Source organism: Calidris pugnax, unplaced genomic scaffold, assembly GCF_001431845.1.
Source record: "Calidris pugnax isolate Ruff unplaced genomic scaffold, ASM143184v1 scaffold50, whole genome shotgun sequence".
Taxonomy (NCBI): Eukaryota; Metazoa; Chordata; class Aves; order Charadriiformes; family Scolopacidae; genus Calidris; species Calidris pugnax.
The window spans coordinates 1,118,178-1,131,465 of NW_015090780.1; the positions used below are offsets into that span (position 1 = coordinate 1,118,178).

The 13,288-nt window shown below is 40.1% G+C and overlaps 1 protein-coding gene across 1 annotated transcript in view; it reads left to right on the top strand.

Moving 5' to 3' along the window:
- The first annotated feature begins 2,557 nt into the window (after positions 1–2,557).
- RTEL1 (regulator of telomere elongation helicase 1) overlaps positions 2,558–13,288 on the top strand; it is a 50,348-nt gene continuing 39,617 nt past the window's right edge. The window contains exons 1-13 of the mRNA XM_014955391.1: positions 2,558–2,592; positions 2,900–3,018; positions 4,146–4,344; positions 4,724–4,817; positions 5,775–5,856; positions 7,229–7,289; positions 7,527–7,602; positions 8,305–8,389; positions 9,460–9,525; positions 11,303–11,456; positions 11,767–11,805; positions 12,318–12,396; positions 13,110–13,207. Of these exons, the coding sequence (XP_014810877.1) occupies positions 2,917–3,018; positions 4,146–4,344; positions 4,724–4,817; positions 5,775–5,856; positions 7,229–7,289; positions 7,527–7,602; positions 8,305–8,389; positions 9,460–9,525; positions 11,303–11,456; positions 11,767–11,805; positions 12,318–12,396; positions 13,110–13,207 (1,135 nt within the window). The 5' untranslated portion in view covers positions 2,558–2,592; positions 2,900–2,916. The remainder of the gene's footprint in view (positions 2,593–2,899; positions 3,019–4,145; positions 4,345–4,723; positions 4,818–5,774; positions 5,857–7,228; positions 7,290–7,526; positions 7,603–8,304; positions 8,390–9,459; positions 9,526–11,302; positions 11,457–11,766; positions 11,806–12,317; positions 12,397–13,109; positions 13,208–13,288) is intronic.

Consider the following 13,288-nt stretch of genomic DNA (forward strand, 5'->3'; position numbering starts at 1 on the left):
TGACAATCCAGGACAAACACTCTTATTCACCACATCTGCATCCCAACATAAATGAAGTTCTAGCTTCAGTAAACCTTCACAATTCTTTCGCAGTCTTAGTAAGAAATAATTCTTTTCTCTTCAAAGACTTTTGCTTTGTCTGGTCTCAGTTTTTAGAAGAAACTGGCATAGCACTGCTGGAGACAGACTCACCAGTGCTGGCACTGCAGCCTTGGTCACGTAAGGTAAATGGTGCAGAGAAACAACCCTCCAGAAGGATAAGGAGCGCTCAGTCGGTGCTGACTCATGTCGGCCGCTGGACTCGGGCACATCTGCTGACTCACACTCCTTTTTGGGTTTGGTAACCTTCCAGCTCCTCTCTCTCAGGATTTAACAGTGCTGCAATCAACATCACTCAAATAAGTTAAAATAATCTGATATGATACACTATTTATTTATTCTTCAATGTAGGAAAGATGTATTTACAGGAAATTGTAATGATGACACAATATTCCACAATGAGTTTTAAACCTTTGTTCTCCATTATAAATACCTTAGTGCACACTCTTGTTTTACAATCTTTACAAAGTCATTGCTTTTGCAGCTTAATCTTGCACAACTGGTATCAAGTTAAAGAATTCAGTCAGGAACCGGAAAATCCACATTCTGCGTGGAGCACCACGAAGATCTGAAGCAATAACTCAATGGTCTCCAGCTTTTTTGGCTACAAGAATCCAGGCAAGTTCAACTCAAGGAGTTTAAAGGCTGGCAACTGAACCAGCAACACCCGTAAGCTCACTTAACTGAAGAATGTACCAGAAGTTTGAGGAGATTACATAATATACTCAAGATTTGTTCCTCTTAATAGCTCTTTTTCTTTAAATACCAGAACACTTGCAAATACAAACAAGCTGTGCAGTCTACTAGGAGTAAAGGCATTTTAAAGTTACAATAAAATAAACCACATCCTATTCTACACCTACGCAGTAACCACCTAACAGCATGAGATGCAGCAATAAAGTACAGAGAGATGCATGTAAAGTATTTTCTTCCTACCTTCTTCCTCATATAACTGCATCAAATACGGTTTCGCAGAATTTGGGGATCCAGGTAAACCATGCCTATCCGTGTATTCCCCTTTGGCTACAAGTAAAGACAATTTACAATCCAGGCAAGTTCAACTCAAGGAGTTTAAAGGCTGGCAACTGAACCAGCAACACCCGTAAGCTCACTTAACTGAAGAATGTACCAGAAGTTTGAGGAGATTACATAATATACTCAAGATTTGTTCCTCTTAATAGCTCTTTTTCTTTAAATACCAGAACACTTGCAAATACAAACAAGCTGTGCAGTCTACTAGGAGTAAAGGCATTTTAAAGTTACAATAAAATAAACCACATCCTATTCTACACCTACGCAGTAACCACCTAACAGCATGAGATGCAGCAATAAAGTACAGAGAGATGCATGTAAAGTATTTTCTTCCTACCTTCTTCCTCATATAACTGCATCAAATACGGTTTCGCAGAATTTGGGGATCCAGGTAAACCATGCCTATCCGTGTATTCAAACACTTATAAACCAAGTAATCCATCAATCCAGTGAAAACACTTGAGGTCTTATAAACCAAGTAATCCATCAATCCAGTGCAGCTCAGAATTCACTACCATCACACACACGTGGAACCAACCCTCAGTCTGAGCAACTGAAGTGCTGATGCAGCCATTCCTGGCTGCGTGCACGGGTACAGACAGGGAACTGAAGCCTTAAAGAATCCTGCCGAAGCCGAGCAGAGAACAAAGGAGCTGCACATTCACCCCTAACAAAAGACACCCATCTTTTCATCATAGTTCTCAGTGCAGAAGCCACAAGGCTCAACGTAACGACACAGAAACCGTTATACCTTAAATACTGTTTCAACAAAGAATCCTGTAATATTCTGCCTTCTCCTGTATGCAGTACCATTGAATAGTGGTGGATGAGCAGCACAAAGCACAACAGTGTGCTGGACAGAAATTCTGGTCAAGGACATCACTTACTACACGGCTGCCCTGGGTCGTTAACAGAAGGTGAGAAATGCCAGGCTTGGGGGGCCTTCACCCTGGAGCGCTCACACACTCCAGGGGAACCAAGCAGGGCCGAGAGCCTTTAGAAATGCAGCTGCTTTGCCACTTTTAGCAACCAAACAGCCAAACTTCTGCTCCTTCGGGACCAAACCTCCGCCTCCGCCCCGGGCACAGCGGGGGAAGCGCCTGGGGGACTCTCCACCTAAACCACTCAGTCTCTGAGGCCTCTCCCCAGGCCTGGATCCCTCTTGCTCCAGGCCCGGCAGGGGCCCGAAACCCCACCGGCCTTGGTCCCTCCTCCCCGCGGCCCCTCGGGCCTCCACAGTAACACCAGACCCTGCAGCCCCGCTCGCTTCCCGCCACCCAGGCGGGCAGGCTCCCCGCCCGGGACCAGGCCCCGCCGCCACGTCCGGGCCCACCGCCAGCAACGCGGCGGCCTCCCCGCCCCCGTTGCCCCGGCAACGCCTCAACTCTCGCGAGAGCGCACCGGCGGAAGTGACGCACGGCGGCGTGAGCGTGATACAGGCGCGGGGATTCTGAACGGCAGGTGAGGGGCTGCCGCCGCCGCGTTTCTATGGCAACCGGCGCCGTGGGCCGGGGGTGGCGGGAAGGCGGGCCTAGGCCGCACGGGAGCGGGCGGGAAGTGCTGGGCCCCGAGTGCCCTTGAGCCTCCTGCCCAGGTCCCGTTACGTCCGGTCCCGAAATATGAGGCAAAACCAGGGCCTTTCGGTATTTTGTTGTGCAAATGAACCTTCCCCGCCCGGTTCCGGTTGGTGGCTCTACGTGGTACCGGCGGGGCAGGCCCCCTCCCGGCGTGGCGGCAGGGTAAACGGCGGGCCTGCGCTTCCTTGCAGGTTAGGTGAGGGGAAACATGCCCAGGATAACGCTGAACGGCATCACGGTGGATTTCCCCTTCCAGCCCTACGCCTGCCAGGAAGCCTACATGGCCAAGGTGCTCGAGTGCCTGCAGAGGGTGAGTTTGGGTTCATTTGCTGCCTGTTATTTCCAACTGTAATAAAGGACTTCTCTAAAAAACAAGTTGTTGCAGTTAAAGCTTACTTTTTGTTGTCTGTATGCTGCCTTTTCCAAATCTTTTCTGACCTTGTTTTACTTGTAACTTCATTTACTATATAGTTATTAAAAACCCAGCAACGTGCCTGTGGCAGTCAGTAGAAATGTAGATAGGATGTTTCTGCTGAACTTGAGAAAAGGAAGAAAAGCTGAACAATTGTTCCTTGGGTTCTCCAGTTTCTCCTTAAATATTTGATGTTTGGTTTTGTGCGGTTACTCCTTGGACTGTCACTGTAATTCATAATTTTATCTACAATTGGATAATCTCATGGAACGAATGTCAAATAAGATAATGTTTTTTACGGTAGCTATCTTTGTTCTGGAGTTGGGTAACAGATCTCCGTGATCCCTGTTCTTTTAAGAGATCAAACAAGCGTATTGTGAAAGCTTTGCCTTTCCTCCTGGCTCTGCATTCCTCCAGATCACGGCCAATGGCTTGGTTCCTGCTTTGTTCCTCCTCGTTTTAAAGTAATTGTGTTGTTAGCCTACTATAGAAAAAAATTCTTCTCATACACTTGAATGCAAATTGTCACAGGAGTGCTAACTTTTAGTATTGTTATGTGCTTTAAAACTGTAACATGCAGCAGAACTGGGTGTTTAAAGGTGCTTGCAAAAGTTTCTGCCTCAACTATGATGTGGGATATAGCCTAATTCTCAAGGAAACTGTCAGTCTGTAATCTAAAGGTCAATTTCTGTTTCTTTTTTGCAACAACTTATAATGTTTTCAGGTATTTTATGCTGAAATGTGGTGCATTCTAATTGCTCTAAGAGTGGGGAATTCCTAAATAAAGGATAATTGCTGGCTCTGGGTTTAAGATTGAGCCTCGCTAAGTTGATTAGAGGGTTCTACAGATTGTGCATTTATAACAACTTTATGTCAGGGGTGTGTGTGTTTCTGTTGTATGGTAGAGTTTACCAGGTAGTGATTGTTTTTATACAGAAGAAATGCAGTACTGCACAAAGATCTGTTCTAGCTGAATTTCGAATTGTTTATTTTTTCCCTTTTTATTTAACTTCTCTTCAATAAAGAAGGTAAATGGTATTTTGGAGAGCCCCACGGGCACAGGAAAGACCCTCTGCCTGCTGTGTTCCACTCTGGCTTGGCGGGAGCACTTTAAAGATACTATCTCAGCTCGCAAAATTGCACAGCGTATGAACGGAGTGGAGCTCTTTCCTGAGAGACCCATGTCGTCCTGGGGCAATGCTGCCACAGACGCTGATATCCCCAGTAAGTACTGCCATCTTCACGCTCAGTAGGGGTGAAAAAGGCTCTGCTAATGAACACTTGCTTTTATCTGTCTTTTGTAATAAGTATGTAATTAGAAAAGTCCTGGAGCTGTTGTTTTGCGGCTGCAGTACAGTTTCACCATGTTATAGATTTTAAAGGTGTTTTCGATATTTTAAATTTTTCTTAGAAAATTAGAAACTCGTCTAGCTCATTTTGTGTGTGTGAATACTTAGATGACAACATTTCTTGGTGTCTCTGCAAGGCAAACTGTTGCCATAGTACCAGCTGGGAAAGGAGACTAATAATATCTCCAGTTCTTCTTTCCAGGCTAATAATATTTTTTCTAATAATAATTTTTTTTTCCTCCTCTGTTTGGCAGCATATTACACTGACATTCCTAAGATAATTTATGCCTCCAGAACTCACTCACAACTTACCCAGGTCATTAATGAATTAAAGAACACAGTCTACAGGTAAATATGATTTAGGATAATGTTCCTATTCAAAAGAAAGCTGGAGAAGCCCATCTGATTTAGTTATTGTTTATGTGGATTAATGTATTAAAAAATGATTTCCAGTGAAATGTAGTTCTCTTAAAGTGCATGTATGGAACCTGGGTATCTTTGTTGTTAGGTTTGAGTTCTTTTTCATGCTTCACAGCTTGTCTTAGCTCTTTTGACCATAGAATTTCTTGAAATTGGTCTGGTTTTGGTTCTTTACTTAACACATTTATTTCTAAAATGACATTATTTCTGTTCGGTTCTGTTCTTCCCTGGGGCATTTCTCTAAGGCAGTGAGAAGCCATTACAAAATTGAATTTCTTGGGCTGATATAAATCTCTGAAGAACTTTGTGGTTTTGCTATACCAATGTCTGTCACAGTTTTCAGTTGTTGACTTGAACTGATGCTCTTTGGACTGAGTGGATGGACTGAGCTCTTTGCACAGGCAGTAATTACTTGTTTGTATGTTTCTCATAAAGATACAGCCTTGTAATAAGAAAAAAAAAAAGTATTATAAAGTTTATAGTGCATTAGTTCTTGTCACAACCTTGCTCTAAATATCACAGCCAGCTTGGAATAGCTTGTCATAGGTGACAGGCCCCAGCTTATTTGGCTGAACTGTCATAACAGAACCCAGATTTATAGTGGGTGATTTAAACTGCTACTCATTACTTCCTGCTGTAAACTGCTGCTTATTACCACTCACTGCTACCCGGAGAAATACAGTACCATAAAGTCAAATAACATATACAGCTGTTACAAACAGAATAAATGACTTACTGTTTCTAATTCTGACCCTTATTTTGTGGTCACCTATTTCTCCTGAACTTTTTGCTTTTGATATATTATACCCAACCCAGGCATATACAACTGTGTACTTCTTTCTTGCCTTGTTTTTAACATTGGTTTTGTTTATTCTGTTTGAACAGGCCGAAGATATGTGTTTTGGGTTCCAGAGAGCAGCTTTGCATCAATCCTGAAGTGAAGCGACAGGAGAGCAACCACATGCAGGTGAGGACAGAGCCTTGAAAGCACAGGGAGAACACGGAGGTTTCTTGCTTTGGTGCATGGTGTGTAATGCTTCACTCTGGCATTTAACTGCTGGAGGCTGTAGGAAAAGGTAGTAATTCTAAATATGTTTTGTGGAACTTATAACTTTCTGGAGTTTGTAGTGCATTAGTTCTTGTCACAACCTTGCTCTAAATATCACAGCCAGCTTTGTTTGTATGTTTCTCATAAAGATACAGCCTTATAATACTTTTTTTTTTTCTTATTACAAAGTTTATAGTGCATTAGTTCTTGTCACAACCTTGCTCTAAATATCACAGCCAGCTTGGAATAGCTTGTCATAGATGACAGACCCCAGCTTATTTGGCTGAACTGTCATAACAGAACCCAGATTTATAGTGGGTGATTTAAACTGCTACTCATTACTTCCTGCTGTAAACTGCTGCTTATTACCACTCACTGCTACCCGGAGAAATACAGTACCATAAAGTCAAATAACATATACAGCTGTTACAAACAGAATAAATGACTTACTGTTTCTAATTCTGACCCTTATTTTGTGGTCACCTATTTCTCCTGAACTTTTTGCTTTTGATATATTATACCCAACCCAGGCATATACAACTGTGTACTTCTTTCTTGCCTTGTTTTTAACATTGGTGTTGTTTGTTCTGTTTGAACAGGCCGAAGATATGTGTTTTGGGTTCCAGAGAGCAGCTTTGCATCAATCCTGAAGTGAAGCGACAGGAGAGCAACCACATGCAGGTGAGGACAGAGCCTTGAAAGCACAGGGAGAACACGGAGGTTTCTTGCTTTGGTGCATGGTGTGTAATGCTTCACTCTGGCATTTAACTGCTGGAGGCTGTAGGAAAAGGTAGTAATTCTAAATATGTTTTGTGGAACTTATAACTTTCTGGTTTTGAGAGTGCAAAATTTAATTCTGAGTCTCTGGTAGTATTTTACATCCAGAGAGGGATGTCATTGTGTAGAACATGAGAGTTAATAGTTTGTGGTTTACTTTCTGATCTCCCACTGAAGTGTTTTTCAACAGCAGTAATAATTTCAAAATAGTGCTTCAGTGATTGATTTATCTGTTATTATCACAAATAATATCAAATATTAGTGTTTTGAAAAGTATTAGTGACAAAATGTAACAAAAACTTCCTCTGAGCATCTGAATGTTCTGTGCTGCAGAAAAGAGAGTTTAACTTTTCAGGTGGACAGAAGGACACGTGATTTTAAAACTGAAGAACTGTGATTAACATTTATTCATTAGCTGGTGTTACAGAAAAATAATGGAACTTCAGCCCTTAACAGGCTTTTCAGTGCTTGACAAGCTATGTGACTCTTGGCTAAAATATACTATATTTTGCAGATTTACATGTGCCGAATGAAAGTGATGGCTCGTGCTTGTCATTTCTATAACAACGTGGAGGGTGAGTTTGGCTGTGGAAGTAAAGCCCTGGCTTTTGGAGAGACAGAGATTTGCTGGGCAGGTGGAGAAGTTTGGAAGAGTTGGCAGAATCTGCCTGTGTGTGAGTGTTTTGCTCTGTGTTAGTGTCTTTCAAGAATGCCACGTTAGGGAGTGGGTGAGCGCAACGATCAGGGTAACGACAGATCTTTGTGTGATACCTTTACCTAAGCTTGCAGTTGTAATGTGTAATTTTTCACAGAAAAGAGCACAGAGAAAGAACTGATTGACTCAATCATGGATATCGAAGATTTGGTGAAAAATGGAAACAAGCACAGGTAAATGATCCCCTCTGACCTTCCTCTCCCCTATTTGTGAAAATAGTGAAAACTGTTTCTCTACTCGTTTTTATCAACAGCTTGGTAGGAACTTGAAATGCAGAATAGTGATGAGAGCAAAGTGGAGTGGCTAAATATGGTGCAAAGACAACTTCTAACAAAATCATGTGTGTGCTAAAGCCTTAGCTTCTGTGACTGCAGTTTTCATCATACAGCAATTTATTCCAATCCTTGTTTGGGTAAAGACTGAATCTGATGAGAGTCAGGTTCAGCAATATTTTATTTCACCCTTGAGCAGAGGCTGCCAATGTCATCTGACATGACAAATGATATTGCAGTTTTGTTACACATCTAAGAGGATGAGGTGGCTGATCTGTTGAGATAAAATGTTCTAGTGCAGCATTTACTTCTAGCCTGAAGGGGGGAAATGATCATGCAGTAATGAATGCCGCTATTTCTTCTTTAATTTCCCTTTTCATTGTGTTGTTGAACTGCACAGCTAAGTGTTATTTTCTACACTTCTTTTTTACTTCTGTTGTGTGAGTAGAGCTAACCATCTGCCCTAAAATTAAACATGCCAGTTTCAACTCCTTCAGGAGTTGATTAGAAACCCTTGAGAGTATGAAACAGAGTACGTGAATGCGCTCTTGATATTTCTGCAAGTGGTACTTCATGGTTTGTACTACTTTTCTTTTTAAACAGAGCTTGTCCTTATTATCTCTCTCGAAGCCTGAAGCAGCAAGCAGATATTATTTTTATGCCTTACAACTATTTACTAGACTCAAAGGTAACACATCTTCGCTATTAAATGCAATTGTTCTTTTATTTATCTTACATTGTCTTCTAGTGGATAAGCTGTGAAGAGCTGATGTGTAGCAAGTGAGTGCGTTATGCGATATACTTCAAAACTAATCAAAACCTAGTTCAAACCTCAAACCCCTTTTGTGTTTTTCTCTGTGAAGTTCTTTCCCACAGTTAAGAAATATTTTCTTTTTTTTTTTCTTTTTTTTTGTTTGAGGTCTTGCTATTCTTACGGAATTAGCTTTGCAGAAAGTGATGCCCTTGTTGTTTGGTGATATTCACCCCCTGAATCTTCAGTTTCATACTACGCAGTGTCTTTGTGTGCATTCTGAGACATTCCTGGTTTTGCAGCCAAGTATGTGATTTCTAGAACAGGGAAACTTTTTCAGTGGATCTTGGACATCTCCCTTGGAAACAATTGCTGGCTTTGTGAAAAAAGAGATTACAATAAATTGTCCATATTTCATGGACAGGAAATTAAACGTTTGAAAACTGTTGAGGAAAGAAATCTGCTGATGTGTTTATGCAACTTGGAGAAGTTCATGAATTGTAGTAAAATCTGAATTACATTCCACTGCTACAAATGGCAAAAGACCAAATGTTGATAAATTAAAAAAAAATAATAAATCTCTGACCACTTTAAACAAATAAGCATTGTGAAATGAAGTTATATGATCTAGTACTCTTGGGCTGTTTTCAGAGCATCCATTTCTCTCAAAGATGAATTTCTCACAAGCATAAATTTGTAAAAACAGGGCAAATAGCCCTGCTTCACACCCCACTCCTCTCAGATCCCTATCTGCAAAATAGTAATTGTAATTAATTCATATTAAGCTTGTGTATTCTTGTATGGTACAACTGGTTTTTGTGGGTTTTTTTTCTTTATTACAATGTAAATCGTAACCTCCATAAACTTCTGCATGATGCATTTTATCACCTTCATTTCAAATACATGAAAAACCAAATCTGTCTTGTAAGCCAATTTCTCAGTCAATCAAACCTATATTTCTCTGTAACCTTTTTGTCCATTCCCTCATTCTCTTTTTCATCTTTTAGAGCCGGAAAGCGCACAACTTAGACCTGAAGGGGACTGTGGTGATACTTGATGAAGCTCACAACGTGGTATGTTGTTTCTGGCCTGTTGCCATTCTTCAGACTTCACCCAAATTGAAAACCAGACCTGTGCTCTATTACAAACAGCCTGTAAATCCTCTACTAGGCTGTTTCAGTTGTTAAAAAGCTTTGTAGTTTAATTAATGGTCTGTTGATGCCACTGTGATTTTCTACAAGGCGATAGTTCCTTCCTCAAGGGTGGATCTCTGCATTTATGAGGGGGCTCGTTTTCTTGTTTGGAGTGTTCTTCTGTTCCAGGGTGTAAGAAATCATGAAAGATCCATTCTTGAAGCTCTGTGGCATTGATAAAAATGCAAAGATAAAAAAAAAAAACAAACCCAACAAAAAAACCCCAAACAAAAAACCCCACCACAAACAAAAAGTGTTGCACTATGAAATCTTCCTCTTGGTTGGCTCAAAACTGCAACCCTTTTCCCTAAATAATGAAATGCGAAGGAATATCTGAAATCTGTCCCTTTTCTTCTGCCACGTGAGCAGCCTCCCAGTGGGATTTCTGCTGAACAGCTGCAACGTTTAATTTCGGGTTGTGTGTTGTTCTTCAGTAAACAGGCCGCTGGAGGGTGTGCTGTGTTTCACTGCAGATAGTTGTAAACTTACGTCCAATATGTGCTCCTTTCATCGGAACATCTTTTTTTCTGTTGAAAAATGGGTGGAAATCCAGTCATAGTTGTTTGGATTTTTTGGTGGATTTTTTTTTTTTTCCATTTTATAGTGTTTTAATATTAATTGATGCTTGCATGCAGCTATTAACCAGAACAGCTATTGTAGACCTACTCATTTTGCAATAGTTCTCCCATGGAACTGTCTTTTCCAGGTTAATATGTGGAAACACAGTAGTTACCCTGAAGTAAAACTGAATTCTTTCTGATTAGATTCTTTACACATGCAGTTCAACATGTTTTTCCTTTATAACTTATTTCTTCATAGCTATTGCAGTCAAATTTTTGTGTAGGTTAGTTCTTGCTACCTCTCTTCATTCTTCTGGGAAGATGATTTTTTCTTGTGAATGAAAAATTTGTGACAAAACAATCTGTGACGTATTTTTCAGTGTCATAGAAAGTTTGTCAAACTTACCAGTTTGAGTGTTGAAACCATTACTTTTTTTTTTAATAGAAAGTTAGTACGTTTCCTCCTTCTCTATAATAATATTTGTTCTGCCATACATTTTGGCCCAAATTTTACATATGAATTACGTACATCTTACTGCATTTTTTTCATGCCCCCTTCTCTGAATGTGAGATCCTGAGGGGCAAGGACTGTGTCTTCATATGAGCGAATATAGGGATACGAGTATCTTCTACAAGCATGAGAGGGGCTGGGAAATAGCTCTTTCGAAGGACAAACTAATTCTCCAACTAAAAAGTTGCAATTTGAACAATTTGTCATCAGACAGCAAGCTATTAGGCAACTGCGTGGGAGAAATAAAAGGGTGTCAGGAAAAAGCTGTCAGCAGCACCACTAAGAACACAGAGAAGGTGACGCCTATTAAAAACAAAAGGGATCTTAATGGTGACAGTGATTTGCTACTAGATGGGAATGGGTGAATGTTGATAGTGTGGAAGAGGCAAAATCTGTTCTACATTTCAGAAAAAAGGGTGCCTAGTGATCATCAAGGTCTTAAGGTGTTTAGAAAATGTCCTCTAGCCTGAGCTGGGGATCAGAAATGACATCAAGGCTGGTCATCTGGATTTTATCATCTATGAAATGAGCTAAGCAATTAGCACCCTGAGCAGGCCAAGTAATGCTTCCATTCCTCGTGTTCTAGGAGAAGTTGTGTGAGGAGTCATCATCTTTTGACTTGGCGCCCTACGATTTGGCTTCTGCAATGGATGCTCTCAACGTCGTACTGGAAGAACAAGCCAAAGTAGTTCAACAGAATGAAATAAATGCTGAATTCAATATGGAGTTGGCCAGTTCAGGTGTGTTGACAACCACAACCCTCTGTTTCACTGGGATTATAAGGTGCCACTACCAAGAACTGGAAAGTTTCTGGAAAATTTACTCTCATTAGGAAATAAGTTATTGTTAATTAGTAATCAGTGTCCGACAAACATGAGAAGGCTTGGCCAAACCAATGTGACGTGAGGCGTCATGAAACAGTGGAATACAGATGTTTTTTCATATTCACAGTTCTAGCCTTTGTATCCATAATTTCTGAAAAGCCATGAGTAAACTAGGGATGAAACAGACATGAAACATCCTCTTTGAAATCTTTCCTTTCTTCAACAGGACTGAACATGGAACTTGAAGATATAGCAAAGATAAAGAGTAAGGGGTTTTGTTTTTCTTTGTTGAAAATTGTTCTTGAAACAGTTTCAAAAGGTCAACAACTATAAACCAGGTTCATGTAGCATTTCTGTAGAAACTGCTCATAACTGAAAAATTCATGGAGGTTTAAGTTGTCTCTTTTTTTCCCAAGAATTTTATGGAATATTTACTTAGTTTTTTCCAAAAAACTTGAGATGTCTCATGTTTACAAAGTGTTTCCAATAACAGCTTTCCGTGTCTATAGAGAATAGTTTAATGTTTAGCTGACAACTTAAGCTTCATCTAAGAATTGAGGTCGCAGAAGTTCTTAAAGTGGAATATGAATATTTAGATGATATCTAGGAAATCGGTTTTGATCATTTTGATTTGTTTACAGAATCAAGAAAACAGTGAGGTTGCTGCCTTTGGTAACAGCCTTTGTAATAAAGAACACTTGAAATGGAGGCTTAGATGTGTCCCAGAAGTGAGTTTCTGTGAACCCTAACTTTTTTCTCCTCTTGATTCTCTTAAAGAAATTCTTCTTCAGCTAGAAAGCGCTATTGATGCAGTGGAGCTGCCACCAAATGGTAGTGGAGTCACCAAAGAGGGAAGGTGAATTTCTTCTTGTTAATATATTTGTGTGTTAAAAGTAGAGCAGATTCTGGACCCAGGGGAAACTGGATCAGCTGTTGGGAGTGGTGGTTACCATTCTAGTTTTTGGGAATAGTGTTTATTCAAGGTTTTGGGTTTCCTTTAATCACCTTTCTGTACAAATCATTATTTCTGGTGGAACTCCCTTTTTGAAGCATTTCAAGAATTGAAAATCCTATGCTGTGTGTTTGCCTATTGGATATTCTGAACTAGAAGCAGCTCCTCACTGGGCTTTTTTCAGTTTTGCATCATGATTTAATATGATGATTTATATGATTTAATATCATGATATGGTTGAGGTACCTCAGAGCTCTCTTAAGTCTATTTTTCAACTAACACTTATTATATTGTACATTGTAAAAAAAAAAAAAAAATGGAAATTGCATGCAAATCTGCTTCTGAAATAATACATATTGTATGTTGTAGAGAAGTAATGGAAAATGTGGAGGATGTGGTCAGTTTGGTCAGTATGCTTTGTCATGTCAGTATTGTCTGCTGTCTTTATAACCAAATACTTATTTTTATTTCTGTATTTTTTTCTTTGTTGTGGAGACAAAAACATGTTTTGCTGCTACATGCTGAAATTGTTGTTGTTATAGAAGAGTTACAGTAATTGTGCCCATGTGATTATTTATAGCGTTTACCCATTTGTGCTTTTTCTTTGTAAATTGCAGCTACATCTTTGATCTGTTTGCAGAGGCGCAAATAACATTCCAGACCAAATCCTCACTCTTGGAGTCACTAGAGCAGATTTTACAGTTTCTTTCAGGCCGTAAGTTTAAATTTGTTAGTTGTTTCACCCGGAGTTTTCACTGTAATGTACGTAACTGGAAGTTTGCATTGTTGGGGCAGA